At 38.0% G+C, this 24,781-nt stretch overlaps 1 protein-coding gene across 1 annotated transcript in view; it reads right to left on the bottom strand.

Annotated features, from left to right (window-relative positions):
* LOC150083132 (mitochondrial import inner membrane translocase subunit TIM14) overlaps positions 1-24,781 on the bottom strand; it is a 121,855-nt gene that overhangs the window by 33,108 nt on the left and 63,966 nt on the right. The window contains exon 4 of the mRNA XM_090377066.1: positions 17,792-17,868. Within this exon, the coding sequence (XP_090233192.1) occupies positions 17,792-17,868 (77 nt within the window). The remainder of the gene's footprint in view (positions 1-17,791; positions 17,869-24,781) is intronic.

The following is a 24,781-nucleotide window of genomic DNA, read 5'->3' as shown; positions in this document are numbered from 1 at the left end:
GACGTGGTGTCACACAGATATAAGTAATGCAGAACTGGAATTTGGGGAGTACAATGTGTACAGAAAGGATAGACAGGATAGGAAGGGAGGAGGTGTAATGCTGTTAATTAAGAAAAACATAAAATCAAAAGAAGTTCGTCCAGGTGATATAGATGAACAGTGCACTGTTGAGTCAGTTTGGTCTGACATAAGCACTACGAAAGCAAAAATAAGAGTAGGAGTGTGTTATAGGCCTAATGACTCGAATGAGTACAATGAACAATTGTACAGAGAAATAGAGTGGGCTAGTAAATCGGAATGTCTTATAATGGGGGATTTTAACTTCCCAGATATTGACTGGAACTTGTGTGTTGGTCACTCACACACTAGCCAGACTTTTGTGGATTTATTGGATGATTATTTTCTGCAGCAGCATGTTCGAGAGGCAACCAGAGAGAGTAATACTCTTGATCTGGTTATCAGCAGTGATTATTCGTGTATTAAGAATTTGCAGATAAAGGAACCACTAGATGGCAGTGATCACAGTGGACTGATGTGGGATTTACTTAAAGATTTAATTACCATCAGGGGTAAAGGAAAGGGTTTTTGCTTCCGTAAAGGTGAGTACAATGGTCTCAGAATGTTTTTAAATTCTGTACAGTGGGATCAACTGACGATGTTACCAACAGTAAATTCTAAGTGGGAAACATTCAAGGAATTAATTGTGGATGCTATTAGAAGTTTCATACCTATTAAGAAATATTGTTCAAGATTTAGGCCTAAATGGTTATCAAATGAACTAATGAGACTCGTAACAGAGAAGAAAAATGCATGGGATGCATATAAATTATCAAGCGACTCAGAAGTCTATGGCAGATATAAGCTATTCTGTAATCAGGTCACAGGCAGATTACGAGAAATCCTTGGCAAAAGATGCTAAGAAAAACACAAGGATTTCTTTACTTATATAAACTCTAAAAAGGAAGGGGATGACTCTGATTGGTCCACTTGACATCAATGGTTCTACTGTTGATGATCCTGCTCAGATAGCAAACAAACTGAATGAGTATTTTGCATCTACATTCACACATGAGGAATTATTAAGGTTTGAAAATGGCAGAAGGTTATCAAATTGTAGCAGAATACTTAATGATTTTGTAATAACTGAGAGCAAAGTGGAGGAGAAATTGTTGAAGTTAAACATAAGAAAAGCACCTGGTGTGGATGGGATCTATCCAGTTATATTAAAGGAGGCAGCAAAGGAACTAAGCAAACCCTTAGCCATAATTATGAGAGCATCCTTGGATTCAGGGGAGGTTCCCACGGACACTGGAGGTGTGCAAATGTATCCCCAATTCACAAAGGGGGATCGAAGGGTGACACGAGTAATTACAGACCAGTTAGTTCAACTTCTGTTCTGGGTAAAATAATGGAGTCACTGGTTAAAGATGCATTGCAGGATCATCTAGACAAGACTGCAGCAATAATTCAGACACAACATGGGTTTGTTAAGGGAAAGTCTTGTCTGACAAATTTGATAGGATATTATGATGTGTTTACAAAGGAACTGGATGCAAAAAATAATTTTGATATCATATATTTGGATTTCAGGAAAGCTTTTGACACTGTTGCTTCCGTAAAGGTGAGTACAATGGTCTCAGAATGTTAGCAGAATGGTATTAAGGATAAGTTGAACAACAAATTGGAGCAGAATTGTATTAAGGGTAAGTTGCTACAATGGATAAAAGAATGGTTAAGTGTGAGAAGACAGAGGGTGGTAATCAATGGGTGCTGCTCTTCATGGACTAATGTTATTAGTGGAGTCCCACAGGGTTCGGTGTTGGGTCCACTGTTGTTTTGTATATTTATCAATGATATTGATGAAGGTATATCAGGCTTAATGTCGAAGTCTGTAGATGGTACAGAGGTTGGCAGGGTTGTTAATGACAGCAATGGCAGTGTGCTACTGCAATAGGATCTAGATAATTTCAGCAAATGGGTTAAGAAGTGGCAATTGAAGTTTAACCTTGACAAATGCAAAGTACTGCATATGGGTAGAAGTAACCCCAGAGAAACGTACCAACTGTGTGGCACTACACTTAAGGTGGTAGAAAATGAAAAAGACCTGGGAGTAATTGTGCAATCAGATATGAAGTTTTCTGAGCAATGCAGACAGGCTGCCAGGGCAGGTCATGGGGTGTTGTCAATGATATATAGGAATTTTGCTAGTAGGGAAAAGGAGGTGATTGTTCCTATGTATAAGGCAATGGTCAGGCCACGCCTTGAGTACTGTGTACAGGTCTGGAGGCCTCATTTTAGGAAGGATGTAGATCTACTTGAGCGTGTACAGAGAAGGGCAACAAGACTGGTGAGGGGAATGAAGGGATCCTCTTACCAAGAGAGGCTTAAGTTCTGCAAATTGCAGTGGCTGGAGACTAGGCACCTGCACAGTGATCTGATTGAGGTGTATGTGCTCAACCCTTGAATGGGTTGAGCATGCTGAATTCTGATGGGATCCTTCCACTTGTTCAGATTACGAACCTAAGGGGGCATAAATTCAAATTAAGAAAGGACAGATGTAGAATAGATGTGCGGAAATTTGCCTTTAGCCAGCGGGTGGTTAATTGCTGGAACAAACTTCCATCTGTCGTTGTGGAAGTTGATAGGTTGAATAAATTTAAGGAGGAATGGTGTGATTCATTTGGAGGGAATGGTGTGATTTTTTTTTTTTTTTTTTGCTAATGCTGCATAAGCTCATACACTTGATTTCTTGCATCACATGCCACTACTACTACTACCACTATTCAACGAAAGGTCCTCGTAACGACTATTGGCATTACCGTTCTTTTTTTTCACTTGTGTCCTTTAACTTCTTTACGACAACCAAGGATTGGAGATCTGCACTTCTACTCCTTTGCGCCCATTTTAAAATCTGTTTAAAATATTTTCACCTCATTCCCTGCCATATTTCTTCTTTTTTAATGTACCTTTCAACCTAAATTTAACCACCATCTACCAATAAATTTATTGCAGATTTACACAAGGTGAGTACCGTTTTTTAAGCACTTGCTATTCATTTTTTTGTCAGATTTATCACGGTATTATAAGATTACTATAATTTCATTATCGTCTTAACGTTAACAATGTGCATAATTTTGACAGAAGGTCTGGGCAAACAGATCTACACTAGGTTTGTTCCACACTGTTTGAATAATGAACAGAAAGTTACCCAGACCTGAAACGTATAAAGAGCCCATTCAAGTTGTTGATTTCTCCATGCTCGAAATCATGGCACAAAACTGTCATATTAGGACCACCCAAGAACTAACTCATTTGCCAAAGTGAATTATGTCCATAAATTGCAAATATTGTCAAGTTGATTTGTCTGTTTTGCTGGACAAAAAACCTGAGTTTTTATAGGAGAAACCTTGCTTTCCATACATGAGATTGATAAATTCAGCCACAGATTGAATCCGAACCTGGGCCTTTTCCATCCAGCAAGGAGAGGACAGTAATTATAACCACTATGATACCTATGATAAGCAAAAAGTCATGGTACACTAGAACTTCAAAAATCCAGCATCCTCGACATCCAATAGATGCCAGATTTTGTAAAGTTCTAGTTTTATGAAGGTTATGCACATAGCGTAAGTATTTGGAGTAATTCATTATTTTTATTAGATAATACAGTAGCTCCGATCCTTATAATCTCCATAGAATAACTTGCAAACATTAAGCCAAAATTTTAACCTGTACTATCTGATTAGTCCATTGGATAACATACTTGCCTAACAAATAAAGGATGCAGGTTCAGATGCTACCTCCAGAATGGGAGTTACAATTGGCTGATATTTTTTAATATAAGATTTTTTTAATAATGCAATATGATTTTGGCAATCACATTACCTTAAAAACTAAATAAATACTATTTATACTGTGAACTAAAATGTTTAGCAAAATGAATGATTTTTATATGTTGCAATACATACACTGGTGTGCAAAACTTAAGGGCCAACACTATTTCTAAAGGTTACAACCACAAAATCTTTACTTAAGATACTCTTTACTGATGAGAGTAGATTCAGTCTCAGCAGCAATTCTGGACGTCAGCTAATCTGGCGAGAGGCTGGCACATGGTATCACCCTGCAAACATCACTGAAAGGGATTGATATGGCGATCGAGGTGTTCTCATCTGGGGAGACGTTATCTTGGATGGACGTACACAACTCCAGATACTGGAAAGTGGTAATGTAACTGGTGTACGCTACTGTACTGAGGTAATCCTTCCTGCGTGTCTGTTCCGAGGTGCTATTGGCCCCCAGAGTTCATGTTTATGGATGATAACGGCACACCACCATTGCACTGCAGCTGTTTATATACTTTTGGAAAGTGAGAACATTGTTTGTATGGATTGGCCTGACCATTCCACCGATCTAAATCCCATCGAACATACACGGGAAAGTCTGGAGAGACACCTAGCGGCACATCCACACCCACCAGAAAAAGTTCACCAGCTGAAGATGGCACTGACAGAGGAATGGACGATGTTACCGCAAGAACTTATCAACAACATTGTTCTAAGTACAGACAGGCGGTGCAAAGCCTGCATTGACATTAGGGGTGGCCATATCTTCTACTGAGGACCACCTCTTACCTTTGTTCCATCTTTGGGAGTAATGCATCTGTATCAAGACAGCCAGTGCTATATTGCCATTTTTGAATAAAGTCCCTCTGTACCGTTTTGTTTCCGTTGTTGTGTCGGTGTTGTTTCCTTCATAATTTCTGTACCTCACGAGGTTCCTTTGGTATGCTTTTCCCATATCCAGGCCATTCCTATGAGAAGCTACAGATGAAAACCTGACTGATCCTAACATTTTGCATACCAGTGTAGTATGACAATGATATGCAAAGCAGAAAGAAATTGGTTTTTGGAAATTACTAACCAAAAAAAGAACTTTTTCTATTTAAACTCCTAGAAATGATCTCAAAGCACTTGCACTTTGGTATACACATGTAACATAACTGTTACATGTGTATACCAAAACACTGAGATGCTTACATCCGAACAACCTTGAAGCTCATTGATGTCTAAAGCGAAAGTGATTTTTGCAGTGCTTCTATTGTAACGAGCAGCAGCCTAGAGAGGAGGTTGCTGGGGATTTCAAGAGCTGCTCGTAGTCATCATAAAACAAGTAAATACATGGGCTGTGTTAAGGTAACTAGAAGTAAGAACAGGTACATATACATTTGCATGTACACCAATGCTAAAAGTATAGTAAATAAACTCGATGAATTTGAAGTGCTGATCAAGACATCAAAGGTGGATATTGTATAGATATCAGAGACATGATGTCACACCGATATAAGTAGTGCAGAATTGGAATTTGTGGAGTACAACATGTACAGAAAGGATAGACAGGGTAGGAAGGGAGGAGGGGTTATGCTGTTAGTTAAGAAACACAAAATCTAAGGTAGTGCATTCAGTTCATATGGGTGGACAGTGCAATGGTGAGTCAGTTTGGCGTGACATAAGCACCGGGAAAGTGAAAATGAGAGTAGGAATGTGTTATAGGCCTAATGACTCTGATGAATACAACGAACGATTGCACAGAGAAATAGAGTGGCCAGTAAACCAGAATGTCTTGTAATGGGGGATTTTAACTTTCCAGATATTGACTGGAACTTGTGGATTGGTCACTCACACGCTAGAAAGACTTTTGTGGATTTCTTGGATGACTGTTTTCTGCAGCAGCATGTTCGAGAGGCAATCAGAGGGAGTAATACTCTTGTTCTGGTTATCAGCAGTGATTATATGTGCATTAAGAATTTGCAGATGAAGGAACCATTGGGTTGGCAGTGATCACTGTACTGATGGGGGATTTACTTAAAAATAATACTACCATCAGGGGTAAAGGGAAGGATTTTTGCTTTCATAAAGGGTGAATACAGTGGTCTTAGACAGTTTTTAAATTCTATACAGTGGGATCAACTGATGATGTTACCAACAGCAAATTCTAAATGGGAGGCATTCAAGGAATTAACTGTGGAAGTTACTAGGCTTTTCATACCGATTAAGAAATACAGTCGAACTTCCCTATAACGAATTCGATAAATCCAGCAAAAAACTTCGTTAAAGAAAAATTTCGTTATACAGAGAATATCTTTTTTTTTAGAAATTGTTATCTAATTAGAAAATGAAAACGAATCTACATTTATTTTTAATGTATTTTATTTCAAAAACATACTTCTTTAAATTACGTTTACACAATTTTCGCCGGTAAGTATCACAAATTTAAAAAAATCTGTAATTTTCGTTTGCACAGTACAATTAAAAAATTGTCTGATTCTCAAAGAAAACCTCACATTTGTTCAGAGCATTAAAAACATTATCAGGAACATTTTCACAAAACTGTAGACCCATACGAACCGTTTTAAAAGCGTTAATCATTTCTTCGCGAGTTGGCTTTTCTACGGGTTGTTCTGATCCATCTTCAGTGTCATCGTTAATTTCTTCATGATTATTGTCACGTCTAACACTATTCAGCAGTATTTCATTTTCATTTGGATGTTCTGCTGTAGTCAGATCTTGATCTACATAAACATAACTATCCAGTGTTATTTCATTTTCAATGTTTCTGGATGATTCTAATAACGTCCAAAAGTTTTTCAGTTGTGAAAGGGGCAGTTCATCTTGTCCGTCCAGTTGTTTGACTTCTGTATTCAATGCAAATCCTGCTTTCGAAAAACAATTTTGAATAGTGTATTCAGTGACATCGTTTGTCCAAACTTTTGCCAGTTCAGAGATGCAATCTCTAAGGTTAATTGTAATCTCCAAGTTTCTATTTTCTGTTAGCACATTGACAATCTTCATTATTATTCTCTTTCGATAATGAAATTTAAAATTTTTAATAATGCCTTGGTCCATTTGCAGGAGTTTTGACGTTACATTTGGTGGTAAAAACAACAACTTCACACTTTTAATTTGGCAGAAATATTGGCAGAATGTGCCGGACAGTTGTCAGTTACCAACACGATTTTCCTTTTTTCTTTTGTTATACATTTGTCTAGTTTTAATATCCATTCTTCAAAAAATATCACTTGTCATCCATGCTTTTTTATTAAAGGTGTAGTCAACTTCCAAAGATTTTGTGCCTCTAAAACACCTTGGGTTTTTTTGATATTCCGATGACCAGAAGTCTTAATTTTTCACTTCCTGTCATATTTGCTCCAACTAGCAACAGTGACTCTTTCCTTGTTTTGTTTTCCGCCAAAACATTTATCATCCTTAAAAGCAAGTGTTCTATTCAGTAAACATTTAAAGAATAAACCCATTTCGTCAGCATTGAAAACTTCCTTACACTCATATTCTTCCAAAATCTTCAAGGTTTCCTCCAACTGTTGCAATCTTCTTCGCTTACATTAACACTTTCTCCACAAATAACCTTTTCCACAAATCTGTGGCACTTCTTAAATTTATCTAGCCACCCAGTGCTCACATTAAATTCTGTGTGTCCAAGGGACTGTGCAAATTTCAGAGCTTGTTGCTTAATTATTAGGCCCGATATTGGTATATTCTTTTTACGTATCATTTGCACCCATTTTAGAACAGCTTTATCAACATCTTTGTATATACACAATTTAATTCGCTTCTTGTCTGCTCCTCCTTCAATTGTATTTAAAATTGATTCTCGATTTTTTAAAATCGTAGATAAACTGCTTGCAGGTATGCCATATTTCTCCTCAACATCTGTTTTCTTAAAACCCTGGTCAATATCATAACAATCTTTGCTTTATCATTAATACTTAAACACTTTCTCTTCAACATTGTTTCCACAATTGTAAAAATTATTCTACTGCCGCTCTTGCCGATACATACACCGCAAACTTCGCTGCGCTGGCCATATAGTGAATTGTTAGTACCGCCTACTCAATGACTTTCGCTTGCCAATTCAACAGTATCACATGACCTTTCCTATCAGTCACTTTGAAGAAATATACGACTTTGTGAATTTCTTTTATTTTGCTTTCATTCATATATACACGAAAGAAAATTTATGATTAATGTATGCAGTATGTTACTTTTCAGAAAGAAAAAAAAATACAAGAGCATACAGCAATGTGATTGATGATGAACGAAATTAAAAAAATAAAAATTCATGAAAACTATCTACTGGGAGTCCAGTTAGATGAGAACAGACATATCATATAATGATTGATAGGAAGGTCATGTGGTACAGTTGAGATGAGAAGCGAATGTCACTCAGTAGGCGTTACTAAAAACTGACTATGGTAGCATTCTGTGTATTGCCGCCGCAGCATGCTAAAGTTTTACTGCAGCGAATTTCGTTTTCCCCTGAGCCAACATCAATTTACAAATCTACCCTATTTATTGTAAAGTTTACAACCACTTTTAAGAAAACCCATTTGGTTTAATAACTGTAACAAAAATGAAATAAAGACCCTCCTACGGGCGTCAATGGCCACAAGTGTTCACTAAAAGGGTGATTATTTAATTCCAGATGCTAATGCGCAATTTCGGAAGGCGGCAGTATATTTGAGCGGTTGTTTAGCAGTAAATGCTTGAAAATCTTCAAAAATGCTTTTACTAATTTTTTTAAAAATTCGTTATAGAGAGACTAACACTTCGCTATATGGGGTTAATTTTACATGTAATTTCGTTTCAAGATGCAATGTTTTGCGAAAAAATTCGTAATATAGAGAAATTCGTTAAATAGAAGTTCCACTGTACTTGTCAAGGTTTAGCCTAAATGGATGTCAGATGAACTAATGAGACTCAGGGCAGAGAAGAAAAATGCATGGGATGCATATAAATTATCAGGCGGCAGAACAGAAGCATGGTAGATATAAGCTAGTCTGTAATTAAGTCACAAAGGAGGTTAGTCAAGCGAAGGCAGATTATGAAAAATCTTTGGCTAAGGATGCTAAGAAACACAACAAGGACTTCTTTACGTATATAAACTCTAGAAGGTAGGGGATGAATCAGATTGGTCCACTTGATATCGATGGTTCGACTGTTCATGATCCTGCTCAGATAGCTGACAAACACTGAGTATTTTGCATCAACATTCACACATAAGGAATTCTATAGGGAAGTGGAGGACAGAAGCTTATTAAACTCTAACAGGGAGCTTAATGATTTTGTAATAACTGAGAGCAAAGTGGAGGGGAAATTGTTGAAGGCAAACATAAGAAAGGCATCCGAGGTTGGATGGGATCTATTCAGTTATATTAAAGCAGGTGGCAAAGGAAGTAAGCAAACCCTTATCCATAATTATGAGAGCATCCTTGAACTCAAGGGAAGTCCCCACAGACTGGAGATGTGTAAACGTATCTCCAATTCACAAACAGGGATCAAAGGGGTGACATAAGAAATTACAGACCTGTTAGTTTAATTTCTGTTCCAGGGAAAATAATGGAGTCATTGGTTAAAGAAGCATTGCAGGATCATCTACACAAGACTGCAGTAATGTTGTTGTTATTTGGTTTTTAGGAGCATTAGCAACTAAGGCCATATTGCTCCAGGGATATGCGGTGGTCATTCCCTGACTTTTCCGCCTCCTTCGTATTTGGTGGATCATGGGCTTGAACCCCGGTCTAATCAACAAGTGTGTGCTACGCACTGCTGCTCCTGCCCACCTGGCTATGGAGGCACCCCGCTGCAGTAATAATTCAGATACAGCATGGGTGTGTTAAGGGAAAGTCTTGTCTGGCAAATTCTGCAAAAATTATTTGATGCAAGGTAACATTGTAAAATAAACATGTTCTTTGAAAAAACATATTACACAGCACAGCACACTAATAAATGCTGTACTGCTTATCAAATACTACTGCTGTCAATGAAATTGTTTTATGCCACCTTTCTACAAATATCTCACTCCACTGATGACAAATGGATGACCTGTGTATCCATTTATGTACTGGCACCCCTTACTTATTTCTCTTAATTGGGGCCATAAAAACAGAGCACTAAGTGAATCTCCATTAAGCAGAAGCGATTTATCCACAGAATATTATGTAAATAATATTAACTGGCGTGTGTGTGTGTGTGTGCCCAGTGTTTATGGCTCATTTTAAGGCAGCATTTCTCTATATAACAATATTAAATGTAGCGGAAACATTTAAAACATAAATTATGTGAAAAAAACTAATACGGTATATGTTCAACAGTGTGCAACAGCTTGTGGTACTATTAATTTTCAAATAGCTCAAAACTGATAAATGCAGTGCAAATCTAGCACTAGCTCAAACCCAATCTTTTTAGAAAGTCCAATTTAGTTTGCATCAGAAAGTTTTTCCAATAGCTTTTTTGCCTTCTTCGAGTTATTACTAATTGATTTCCTTGATCTCTTTGGGATCATTTTAAAAAAATGAGAACAGTTGAAACTACCTACAAGGTAAGCCAAAATCAATCCCTCACACCCACACACACATTAACAATATATAAACCAAAACTAAACTGAAAAACAGCATTGTTGCAAGCTACTACCAAGCTCTGTGCAGCAAAAGCAACTCCAAATGACAGTTCCTAAAGAGAAATTTCATAAACAACACTTCAATAAACTTCAGATAATTAAAATCCCTCAGTGGACGCTCCCTTTTTAATAACACCACTGGAAGGAATGATATATGAAGCATTTATAATTTGTAATATGCAAGAAATGTTGCAGTGACCACTTCAATATATTTTCTGCTTATAGCACTGGTTGATGACCACAAATTGTTACACTAGACACAGGAAACTTGTGATAGTACAAACAGCTACAGAAAATTAACACAGAGATGTAAATTACACATGGACAGCTTTCAAAATTTCTCCTTGTCATAAATTAGATGTGCTTTGCGGAATTTCCAGTTTGGTCAGCAACTCAGCCTTTTTCTCTTTAATGACAAATGTGGTTCTCAACTGGGGTTACCTTGAGCAGTATCAAAGGGTAACTCAGGCACTGCATCCAAAATGGCTGATTTTCATGTGCCTAGTTTTTAATAAAATATTTATCAGCTATTTGCAAAATTTTATTGATTTATGTATTTATTTCTGATGCCCTAGAATTTTTCACAGGGCCAAGGGTCTTGAGTACAGAGTTTCATCTCACCATCACTTTTTGTTCTGGTCCTCGCTTGTCCCAGGGGTAAGAACGAGTCATATATAGCCTTTCCTTACCTAAGACCGTCCATGCATGGTGAAGAACCACATCCTTCCTGAGGTGGCCCTGTTAACACAAAACACAGCAGATCTAGAGGAGTAAACTTCAAAAAAAAAAAAAAAAAATCCTCAATCCTACAGTGACTATCATGCCAAAAGGATGAATGGCTGTGGGTGATGCAGTTCTAAACGACGACCTCTGGGAACCAGACAAAATGCAGTTGTAACCAGCCTCTCTGCAGTAAGTGAGGCTCTGCTGCAATCAATTTTCTCTTCCCTAGCATCTCGTGAGATCCATGATGTTCAAACCTAAAACACTGCCCCCCTGGCAGTGTTTTAGGGGGGCAAAATGTGCCGGGGCGAAATACGGGGGACAACTTTTCTGGATCCCGTGTGTTATAGGCCTAATGAATCTGATGAGTATAATGAGCAATTGTGCAGAGAAACAGAGTGGGCGAGTAAATCACAGTGTCTAATAAGGAGGGGATTTTCATTTCTCAGAGACTGACTGAAATTTGTGGGTAGGTCACTCACACACTAGCCAAGCCTTTGTGGATTTATTATTATTATCATTAGCTATATGGTGTAAGGAAGCCAGAGGCTTATACTGCACCAGCCAAAAAAAAAAAAAAAAAAAATCCCAATTACCCCAAGAGAGAGAAGTAGAAGGGAATCACCAAGAAAGAGAAGAATGATGATATCCAGCTCGGGACCCTGGGTGTGCCAAGCCCATATTGGATGATTGTTTTCTACAGCAGCATGTTTGGGAGGCAACTAGAGGGAGTAATACTCTTGATCTGATTATCAGTAATGATTCTTCATGCATTAAGAATCTGCAGATAAAGGAACCACTAGGTGGCAGTGGCAGTGATCACAGTGTGCTGAAGTGGGATTTACTCAAAGAGGTAACTACCATCAGAGGTAAAGGAAAGGGTTTTTGCTTTCGTAAAGGTGACTACGGTGGTCTGAAACAGTATTTAAATTCTATATGGTGGGACCAATTGATGATGTTACCAACAGCAAATTCAAAATGAGAAGCATTCAAAGAATTAATCTTGGAACCTACTAGGCTTTTCATACCAACGAAGAAATACTGTTCAAGATTTAGGCCTAAATGGATGTCAGATGAACTAATTAGACATGTGGCAGAGAAGAAAAATGACACAGGTGATAGACACAGGAGAAGAAAAATGACACAGGTGATAGACACAGGAGAAGAAAAATGACACAGAAGCCCATGATAGATATAAGCTGGTTATTATTATTTGTTATTTGGTTTTTAGGAGTATTAGCAACTATGGCCATATTGCTCGGGAGGGTATGCGGTGGTCATTCCTTGACCTTGTCGCATCCTCTGTATTTGATGGTGATGAGCTCAAACCCCGGTCTAATCAAGATACGTTGCTACGCACTGCTGCTCCTGCCCACCTGGCTACGGAGGCGCCAATATAAGCTGGACTGTAACCAGGTCACCAAGGAGGTTAGACAGGCAAAGGATGCAAAGAAAAAGAGCAAAGAATTCTTTACTTAAGTAAACTCTAGAAGGAAGGGGATGAATCAGATTGGTCCAACTGTTGATGATCCTGCTCAGGTAGCTAACAATCTAAATGAATATTTTTCATCTACATTCATACATGAGGAGTTATTCAGGGGAGGGGAACGCCAGAGGTGTATTAAACTCTGGCAGTAAGCTAGATAATCTTGTAATAACTGAGAGTAAAGTGGAGGAGAAATTGTTCAAGATAAACATAAGAATGGCACCTGGGTGTGAATGGAATCTATCCAGTTATATTAGAGGAGGCAGCAAAGGAAGTAAGCAAACCCTTAGCCATAATTATGAGAGCTTCCTTGGACTCAGGGGAGGTATCCATGCACTGGAGATGTACAAATTTGACCCCAATCCACAAAGGAGAATCAAAGGGAGACACAGGTAATTACACACTATTAGTTTAACTTCTGTTCCAGGGAAATTAATGGAGGCACTGGTTAAAGAAGCATTGCAGGTTCATATAGACAAGGCTACAGTTATAACTGGGACACAGCATGTGTCTGTTAAGGGGAAGTCTTGTCTCACTAATTTGATTGGATACTATGATGTAGTCACAAAGGAACTGGATGCAAAGAATAACTTTGATATCATATATTTGGATCTTAGAAAGGCCTTTGATACTGTTGCACATGGACGACTGCTGCACAAATTGGAGCAGTGTGGCATTGGAGGCAAATTGCTGCTATGGATAAAGGGATGGTTGAGTGGGAGAAGACAGAGTGGTAATCAATGGACACTGCTCTTCGTGGACTAATGTTATTAGTGGAGTCCCCCAGGGTTCAGTGTTGGGTCCATTGCTGTTTTCTGTATTCATTAATGATATTGATGATGGTATAGCAGGCTTAATGTCCAAGTTTGCAGATAATAAGAAGGTCGGCAGAGTTGTTAATGAAGTATGCTGCTGCAACAAGATGCAGAAAAGTTGAGCAGATGGGCTGAGAAGGTGGCAACTGAAGTTTAAAATTGACAAATGTAAAGTACCTCATTATGGGAAGCAGTAACCCCAGAGTAACTTACCAACTGTGTGTAGTAGTACACTAAGATAGTAAAGAATGAAAAGGACCTGGGGGTAATTGTGCAGTCAGATATGAAGTTTTCTGAGCAGTGCAGACGGTCTGCAAGAGTAGCTCATGGTGTCTTGTCAATGATATACAGGAATTTTTCTAGCAGGGATAAGGAAGTGATTATCCCCTTGTATAAGGCAATGGTCAAGCCACACCTTGAGTACTGTGAACAGGTCTGGACGCCTCATTTTAAGAAGCATGTAGAGCTGTTGGAACGAGTACAGAGAAGGGTAACAAGATTAGTGAATGGAACAAAAGGGTTGCTCTTACGAAGAAAGGCTTAAGTTTTGCAAATTACAGTGTCTGGAGACTAGGCACCTGCGAGGTAATCGGATTAAGGTGTATATGAATGGTTTGAGCATGCTCAATGCTGATGGGATTTTTTTTTTTTTTTTTGGCTGATGCTATATAAACTTGCTTTCTTGCATCATTTGCCTTTGCTAATGCTAAAAATCTAATGCGGTGAATCCAGTTGAAATGAATGGACAGTGCAATGTTGAGTCAGATTGGTGTAACATAAACACTGGGAAAGCAAAAGTGTGTGTGTGTGTGTGTGTGTGTGTGTGTGTGTGTGTGTGTGTGTGTGTGTGTGTGTGTGTTGCAGACCTAATGACTCTGATTAGTACAACAAACATGTGTACAAAGAAATAGAGTGGGCCAGTAATTCAGATTATCTTATAATAGGGGATTTTAACTTCCCAGATATTGACTGGAATTTATGGGTTGATCGGTCACGTATCAGCAAGATTTTGTGAATTTATTGACATTTTCTACAGCAGCATGTTCAGGGGGTACATAGTATAAAAAAAATAAATATCCGAGGAGGTTTCCTGGAAATTGCATACATCGAGCTGTCATTTGCCGAGATTTTACAGTATGCCTAAAGTGCACAAGGCTGGGTTCCTCTCAGGCCCATTGTGTTGTTTGTGGGCAGTATGACGCATGCACTATCTAGGTTTTTGCATGAACTTGTATCCCCCGTAGTGGGGCACTCGGATTACACTATTAAAAACAGCAAAGAGTTTGTGCAGTTCGTCCATGCTCAGGAAAGTAGACAAGGGTGAGATTATGGCATCTTTCGATGTTGTTTCTTTGTTCACATGTATACCCGTTGAACATGGCTTGGATTGTGTGTGGAAGGCTTTGAGTAGAGATGGGGCTTTGATGGATAGGACAGCCCTAAGTGGTGAGGACTATTGTGAAGGTGTTAATTTAGGCTTATCTAGTACCACCATGTTGTTTCAAAATGTTATGTACCAGCAGGTCCACAGAGTGGCCATGGGTTCACCTATTACTGCAATTATAGCCAATTTAGCATTGGAAGAGTTCGAAGACAGGATGCTGGGGAGCTCTAGTCCACCCCCATTACGGGCGTGGAAGAGGCATGTTGGTGACACATTCACGGTAATATAAAGGGGGATACGAAACAGAAGTACTTAATTGGTTGGATAACGGTTCACCCTATATTCAGTTTACCTCAGAGGTTGAGAAGGGGGACCCTTCCGTTCCTAGATGTGTGTGTGTGTGTACAGAGAAGGTGGACACTTGAAAACTAAGGTTTACAGAAAACCTATGTGTCGTGGCCAATACACACATTTTAAAACTGCTCAGGCCAGCTGCCACAAAAATAGGTTAAGGCCTTAATGAGAAGGGTGGGATCCCACTGCTCTTCATCTGAGGAGATGGGCGATGAGACTAAATGGGTTATAGTTGACCTAGTAATGTGCGGTTACCCCCAGAGCATTATTGAGGAGTGTTTAAGAGTAGCAGTTGCAGGGATGCTTTTACACCTGTTGCCACCGCATACATTCCCTACTATCCGGACATTTCAGAACCCATTTCCCGTATTTTACGTTCGTATAAGATACGCTGCAGCTGCTGGGTTGGAGACTGCACACAGTAGTGCCTGCAATCAAAGATACTATTGCAGATAATGACACTAGTGGGGTCGTATATGAAATCGAGTGTCCAGATTGTGGGGAGTGTTATGTGGGGGAAACGAAACATAGGCTGCGTGATTGCCTGGGGGAACACGATAGGGCCCTCAAGACAGCCAATTATGTGGATTCAGCCATAGCTGAACATGCCTGGGAAACTGGGCATGGCATTATAGCTAAAGAAGCCATGATCGTGGATAGAGCACGTGGCTTTTGGAATCGGAAATGGCTAGAGAGTTTAAGGATATGTTCGTTTGGACACTATATTCTTAATAGGGATAAGGGCTGTTGCATTCATCCACTCTTTGAAGCTGTTATCCTAGGGAGAGACGAACGATTTAGAGTGGTTCATTCCATTTCCGGTTCCAACACACGAGAAAAAGTGAAACATGCACTGGTGCCATAGTTCATGTCGCCAACCTGCTGGGGCATATATGTGTACATATATAGATTGTCGGATAACTTGCAACCATTATTACTGATGAAGGCAGCCGCTGCTGCCGAAAGCTCCTGTTTTAGTGGTTTTTTAGTAATTTTAAATATCTTTTTAGTGCTTTTAATTTTATAGCATTTTATTTTTGTTATATACCATCTTATTTCATTTTAATTTTATTTTAATATACAGTCTATACAGTCGGTATGTGTATTTTTGTTTAATAAAGGCATTTTATCGATGTGAGTCTGTGTTTTAGTAGCATCATAGATGAATCATATTCCTGACTCCAGAGGCCTCTTCAATGAAATGTACAATACATACATTGGTGGCGTCAATCCAATGGATAATCATATTTCTAACTACATAATATTTATGAGAGGGAAAAAATGGTATATGCCCATACTATACTGGATGATAGATCTTTGTGTTACCAACCCTAGCCAGTTAGCACGAGCCTATGGATACGAGAAGGATAACCTATATTTTCAAAGGAAAATTGCACAGTTGCTTTTAAAAAGTACGGAATCAAACCAAAGATGCTTGGTACAAAGCGAGCATTGGTATATTGTACAACATCCGAAAAGCATCACCTTATTATCTGCCAACAACCAAGAAGATGATGCTCTCTTTGCAAAAACAAAACAAGAGTTTGTGAAGACCCTTCAAGACAAATTTTTCGATATGTTTCATAAAATGTAGTTACTTTTTTTTTTTTTTTTAAGAAATAAATTATTTTCTTTTTACTATAATAGGTGTCTCAGTGCCCAAGGGGTCATTAGCAACTCAACTTCTAACTCAAACTACTGGTGTAAGATTTTTTTTTTATAATTTTTTTTACTATTTTTAGGTCATTTTGAACACACCATTATTTTTTTCACAAAACCTAAAGGTTTTATAGTTCTGGGCATTAATGGGTTAAAATTAAGTTATGTTCATGATTATAAAGTTCCCGAAAAAAAAATAAAATTTGTGGTAGTTATTATATTTTATTCATTCGCTCTTTTGTTACCTCCCTAAAATTGCAACTTTCACATAAAATTGTCAGCACATATAATCATGTTTAACATAGTTAAATGCAAAAGAAATTTAGCTAGTGACAAAGTTTAGAAACACTTCTTTACTGCAAGTACTTTTTAAAACCCCAATGGTTTTATGAACATATGATGACTGCAAGCAGCTTATGTAAATACATCAGTCTGCTTCACTGAGGTAAGTGTACAGTAGATAAGCATGTTTCACAAAAAGTTACACGAGTGGAGACATTGAACAAAAAACTACCTATAGAGCAATTTGACCATGGCTCTGTCCACAGCTGCTGAACTCAAAAGGAATTTACATAAGTACTTTTCAAGGATGTACCAAGAGCACATCCTCGAAAGGTACATAAGGGCACACATAGAAGATTCAGATTTCTTTCCTATGTAAAATGTTTTTTTACTCACCTGGAGAGATGTATTTCATCCATATGCTATTAATGATAGGTTATTAAGATAAAAAGCACATGAAAAATTTTTAACTTGCTAAAGTTACATAACCTCTGTGTGCAAAGCAATTTTACTACAATGAGCTGTTGATATTCAAAAAAATTTATGAAAAGAATAAAGAGTTGTTTAAACAACAATAAAAATAATTCTAACAAAAGTATGCAAAATTTTTCTTACTGAAGATGAAGGTATAGATTTCAGATGCTGTTCTAAAGTTTGAGACCACCCTTTTGATGAACGAAGTATATATCTTCCTATAAAAAACAAAGGACAATACATGTATTTTCTTTAATTTTAATATTTGCAAAAGCAGAATATCTTGTGTTAGACCTCACCCTCAATACGTAAATAAATTATTTCTCCTTCCATAGTAATGGAATACAGTATCACCTCATTAATTCACTGCCTTCTTTTTATGCATGCATTTTATTTATGGAGAATGGCAGCTTTTGTTAAATGAGAATATAATAATACAGTTCCAACTTTTGTGAAAAAATGTATTCATTAAACTGATCATAAATCCAAAGTACACATTACTGAGTAAAAGGAGTTTAACTCTCTTTAAATATCAAGCCCTTGTTTCACCTACCAACATTATTATAACTCTCTCATTCATCCTGCTTATTTCTTTAATGCGCTTAACAGCTCTATCATATCAACCCTGAGGGAAGGAGGATTTACCTGTTTTTTTTTTCAAGCAAAGCCTCCAAACACAAACATAGCATTCTAAATATGGTCTCTCCAGTGATTTATTTTAAGATGAAAACAATATCCTAATATTCTCCCTGCTAGCAAAGGTGCTATTGATCACCAACTGTACACCAAAACCCTGGCTGCCTGTTTACACTGCAAGGAAGAACTTTATGTATGCTTGAATTATAACCTCTAAATCTTTTTCGTCTCGAACCACCTTTAATTCTGTATTCCCTATTTGTAAGATAAACCCTGAATTTCTGTTCCCTAAATGAAAAAACCTTATATTTAGCTGAATTAATTAAAAACTTCAGTTGCTGTGTTTTTTTTTTTTTTTTTGATTTGGTAGTTGTTGGCGCATCGGCTTCTGTGGCCATATTGCACTCCCCAAGGTTTTTTTTTGCAGTACTTTGATCCAAGCCCGAGGCGGGAATCGAACCTGCGACCTTTGGGTTGCCGGGCAGGTACTTTACCCACTCGGCTAGCCCGGTCGGCTCAGTTGCTGTCTTGCAGATTTAAGTCATTCTGAAGCAGCACACAATCTGGTCCTTTTTTTTTTTTTTTTTTTTTTTTTTTTAATGTGAACCCAAAACACGAGAGGTATTAGAACCTATAGTACGTAGTACCGTGATTGGGTTGGAGGTTGAGAAGATGAAAGAAGATATTTGTTGACATTGGACTTGAACTTCTGTAGATTGTAATTGTTCAGGAAATACGTATGAAGGAAGGTTGTTCCAGAAAACGGCAGTTGAATGAATAAATGAGGGAATATGAAAAGTTGGTTCTGTGGGTTTGAAGTTGGACAGTAAATGGATGTTGGATGTGTGGCGGGCCACGTGTTCGGACTGTTTTGAAAGAGAGAGCAGGAATATATAGAAGCCAATTCGGAAGGACAGTGCCCATGGAAGTATCTGTAGAAGAGGCATGCAGCAAAAACAGTACATCTACGAGAAAGCGAGCGGAGAGACTCTGTTAGAGATGAATCATTAATTAACCTAAACTGCCCTCTTCTGAATGGAATCAAGAAGCCTGAGAGAGGTTTTGGGGGGCACCACCCCAGATTGTGGGAACAATATTCCATGGCAGGGGTGGGATTTGCGATTTATACAGAGTGAGCAGCTGTTTGGAAGAAAAGTAACGCCGAGAAGAGCGAAAAAGAAAACCAAGTTTTTTAGATGCAGAGGAAGCAATATTTGTAATGTGCTTGTGCCATAGAGAGATTAGAAGTCAGGGTAATCCCCAAAAGAGGATATATCATTTTTGCCTAGAAATCGGGAGTGTCAATAAAGATAAGCATAGGAGCAGAAGAATCCTTTTCTGTGAGATATAAGACAAGACTGAGTTTTAGAAGGGTTGAGATCAACTATGTTGTCTTTGCCCCACTCTGGAGAATTACCTGAAAGATCGGCATTTAAGGAATTGGTAGCAGATTTTCGAGGAAGTTGAAGCTGATTGAGCAAGGACAAGGTTTCTCAAAATGGAAAGTGGAATGCAATATGCTATCATCAGCAAAACTATATGGAAAGTGGAATGCAATATGCTATCATCAGCAAAACTATAGATAGGATCATCCTACCTACCATTAAAATCATCAGAAAACACTAATAGCTTTCCCTTATGCCCTCATGAATATCATGAAGAAAATCATGAAACAAGAAGTGGAGAGAGGAACAAAACTGAGCCCCGAAGGACTCGATGCACTACATTAATTCACTTTGAGGAATATCCGCTGTTCACAATCCTTTCAATCAGGCAGCCAGCACTGATAACTACTTCCCAGTAATCTCTTCAGTTTGTACAGTAGCCTCTCATGGAGGACCAAATCAAAAGTTTTAATAAAATCTATGTATATAATATCATAATTGTTTCCAAAATTCTATGCCTTATAATTTCACAATAGTAAATAATCAGATTCATCAGGCAAGACCTTTCATTCATAAATCCAAGCTTTCCTATGTAAGCTTTCATTCTTATCAAGGTATTTCTAATGTACCCTTAATTACGAGTTCCATCATCTTTCAACTATAGAAGTCAAATTCACTTATCTATATTTAGTCATCTCCAATGGCTAAACTAGGAGTGTCCTGGGTCCTACTGTGAAGGAAGCCTACAAAACAAACTATTAAAAAAACAAACAACAATTCTGTGGAAGTTTATTTCACACTTCTCAAGTGGTTAAATCATTATTAGCATTAGTAGAGGCATATGATGCTAGAAAGCAAGCTTATGCAGCATCAGCCAAAAAAAAAAAAAAAAAAAACACTCCCATTTCACCCCTCCGTTCATTCGAAATACCTGTCCAGCTGAGCCTTAAATTTATTTAGGCTATCAACTTCCACAACAAGGGATGGAAGTCTGTTCCACCAACCAACTACCCACTAGAAGTTTAGAAAGCACTGGTTACTCGCTACTCATTCTGTGGTCACTTCAGTTTTCACTTCCCTTCAAATAAATTTATATCAAATCACAAAGGACATCTTTTCAACTACCAGCATAGCTATAATTTGGCATAACATAACAGGGAAAATACTTTTTATTCCTGAATTAAAGTAATTACTACCAAAGAAAAAGGAAAGGAAAGATTTTGATTTTGTAAAGGTGTCCAACAATAGTCTCACAAATTTTTAAATTCTATTCAATGGGACAAACTGATGACATTACCAACTGAAATTTCTAAATGGGAAGAATTCTGACAAGTAATTGTAGAAGCTACTAGGCTTTTATACCAACTAGGGGATACTGTTCAAGGGTTAGGTCAAAATGGTTATAAGATGAACTGATGAGACTAGTGGCAGAGAAAAAAGAATATATTGCATATATTCATGCATATAAATTATCAGAGGAATAGAGACCTACAGGAGGTATAAACTAGTCTGAAATCAAGTCACTAAGGGGTTAGGCAAGCTAAGGTAGATTACAAGAAGTCTCAGGCAAAGATTGCAATGAAAAGCAGCAAAGATTTGTTCACTGATGCCAACACTACAAAGAAGAGGATAAATTACATTGGTCTATTAGATAGGAATGGCATAACTGTTGAACATGGAAGACTACTGTATAAACTGGAGCAGTACAGCATTAAGAGCAAGTTGCTACAATGGATAAATGGGTTTAGTGGAAGAAGACAGAGAATAATAATCAATGGACACTGCTCTTCGTGGACTAATGTTATTAGTGGAGTCTCCCAGGATTCAGTGAGCCCATTGTTGTTTTCTGTATTTATCAATAATATTGATGAAGGTATATCAGGGTTAATGTCTAAGTTTGCAGATGATACGAAGGTCGGCAGGGTTGTTAATGACAGTAACGATAGTACACTACTGCAACAAGATCTGGAAAAGTTGAACAGATGGGCTGAGATGTGGCAACTGAAGTTTAACATTGACAAATGTAAAGTACTGCATATGAGTAACAGTAACCCCAGAGTAATGTGCCAACTGGGTGGTACTACACTCAGAGTAGTGGAGAATGAAAAGGACCTAGAGTAATTGTGCAGTCAGACAAAGTTTTCAGTACAGACAGGCTGCAAGAGTAGCTCGTGGGATCTTGTCAATGATATACAGAAATTTTGCTAGCAGGGATAAGGAGGTGATTGTCTCCTTGTATAAGGCAATGGTCAGGCTACACCTTGAGTACTGCACACAGGTCTGGAGGCCTCATTTGAGGAAGGATGTAGAGCTGCTGGAATGAGTACAGAGGGCAACGAGATTGGTGTGTGTGGAATAAAGGGTTGTTGTTACCAAGGCAGGCTAAATTCTGCAAATTGTGGCATCTGGAGATTAGATTACCTCGCAGGTGCGAGGTAATCTAATTGAGGTGTACATGGCCTTGAATGGCTTGGGCAAGTTCAATGCTGGTGGGATTCTTAAGTTCAAAATGAAGAAAGACAATTATAGAATAGATGTTTGGAAATTTGCCTTTAGCCAGCGGGTGGTTAATAGTTGGAACAAACTTCCATCTGTTGTAGCGGAGGCCAACTTAAATAAGTTCAAGGCGGAACTAGACAAATATTTGGAGTGAATGGATGTGTGAAATGGGAAGGGGAATTTTTTTTGGTTGATGCTATATAAGCTTGCTTTCTTATATCATATGCCTCTACTAATCCTAATGATCCTCCCCTCAAGCTTTTGACACACTGAATAGATGTTTTGCATCTACATTCGCACAAGAATTGTGAGGAATTTTTTAGGGATAAAGATTCCAGAAATATATCAAATTCTAACAGAGAACTAAATGATATTTTGATAATTAAGAGAAAAGTGGAAGAGAAATTGTTAAAGTTAAAAATAAACAAAACACGAAGAGCAGATAAGATCTATCCAGCAAAAGTAAGCAAACAAACCTTTGACCATAATTATGAGAGCATTCCTGGATTTGGGTGAGGTCCCTATTGACTGGCAGTGTGCAAATCTAACCCAATTCACAAAGTGGGAATTAAAGGGTAAAGTGTGTAATTACAAATTTGTAAACTTGACTTCTGTTTTGGGAAAAATTATGGAGTCACTGGCATTAAAGAAGTAATGTAAGACCATCCAGATAAGAATGCAGTTATATGGCAGTCAGACTTGTTAAGGGGGTAATCTTGTCCAACCAATCTGATTGGAGACATTATAATGCAGTAACAAAAGAACTAGACGCAAAAAATAATTTTGACATCATATACTTGAATTTCAGAAAAGCTTTTAATACTGTTCTACATAAACATCTACTGCACAAATTGCATAGTGTGACAAATTGCATAGGGGCAAGTTATTATGAATAAAAGAATGGTAGAAGACAATGTAGTTATCGATGGCACTTCTCCTCTTGGGCTAATATTATTAGAGCAGTCCGCCAGAGTTTGGTACTGGGCCCATTGTTCTTTTCAATATTTATTAATGATATTAGTCAAGGCACAGATTTTGGCACAGAGGGTAATAAGGGTATGCTATTGCAAATTACTGAAAATTTGTAACACATATGACATACCCGATATCCTTCCTGATGCGATAGAACATGCATTGAAGAAAATGAAGAATCAAAAAGCCCCGACTGAAAATGAAGTTACTGTAGAGTTTTTAAAACTGCGAGGAAGAGACATGACACAGAAACTGGCAAGACTCTTCACAAAATACATTAGGAAAGGCATGAGCCCTAAGGAGTGGAATAATGCAATCATAATTTTGCTGCATAAGAAAGGACACAAATCAGAAATTGGAAATTATAGACTGATTAGCCTATTGTCCCAATTCTACAAGTTGTTCACAAGGGTCATCACTAACAGATTAGAAAGAATACTTGATGAGAATCAACCAAAAGAGCAAGATGGCTTTTTTTTTAATTTTTTTTTTATTTTTTATGTGAACCCCAAACATGAGAGGTGTTAGAACCTATAGTACTTAGTACCGTGCTTGGGTTGGAGGTTGAGAAGATGAAAGAAGATATTTGTTGACATTGGACTTGAACTTCTGTAGATTGTAATTTTCAGGAAATACGTATGAAGGAAGGTTGTTCCAGAAAACGGCAGTTGAATGAATAAATGAGGAAGATGAAAAGTTGGTTCTGTGGGTTTGAAGTTGGACAGTAAATGGATGTTGGCTGGTGGCGGCACGTGTTCGGACTGTTTTGAAAGAGAGAGAGAGAGAGAGAGAGAGAGAGAGAGAGCGGGAATTATAGAAGCCAATTTAGAAGAACAGTGCCCATGGAAGTATCTGTAGAAGAGGCATGCAGCAGAAACAGTATGTCTATGAGACAGCGAGTGGAGAGACTCCGTTAAAGAGGAATCGTTAATTAACCTAACTGTCCTCTTCTGAATGGAATCGTGAAGCCTGAGAGAGGTTTTGGGGGCACCACCCCAGATGTGGGAACAGTATTCCATGGCTGGGCGGATTTGCGATTTATACAGAGTGAGCAGCTGTTTGGAAGAAAAGTAACGCCGAGAGCGAAAGAGAAAACCAAGTTTTTTAGATGCAGAGGAAGCAATATTTGAAATGTGCTTGTGCCAAGAGAGATTAGAAGTCAGGGTAATCCCCAAAAGAGATATATCATTTTGCCTAGAAATTGGAGTGTCACTAAAGATAAGCATAGGAGCAGAAGAATCCTTTTTGCGAGATATAAGACAAGACTGAGTTTTAAAAGGGTTGAAATCAACTAAGTTGTCTTTGCCCCACTGGAGAATTACCTGAAGATCGACATTTAAGGAATTGGTAGCAGATTTTCAAGAAGTTGAAGCTGATTGAGCAGGACAAGGTTTCTCAAAATGGAAAGTGGAATGCTTTGTGCTATCATCAGCAAAACTATGGATAGGATTTCCAGTCAATGGAAGAAGGTCATTAATATACAAGAGGAAAAGAGTGGGGGAAAGAACTGAACTTTGGGGGACACCGGCATTAGTGGAGAAGTTAGAAGACAGAGAGTCGTCTACCATCACCCTCAGTGAGTGATCAGAGAGAAAACTGGATAACCAATTACTAAAAACAGTTGGCAAACCATAAGATG

This window comes from Mastigoproctus giganteus, chromosome 7, assembly GCF_048544385.1.
Source record: "Mastigoproctus giganteus isolate SK-2022 chromosome 7, ASM4854438v1, whole genome shotgun sequence".
NCBI classification, from domain to species: Eukaryota; Metazoa; Arthropoda; class Arachnida; order Uropygi; family Thelyphonidae; genus Mastigoproctus; species Mastigoproctus giganteus.
The sequence above is the reverse complement of the archived record's forward strand: the minus strand, read 5'-3'. Positions and strand labels throughout refer to the sequence as shown.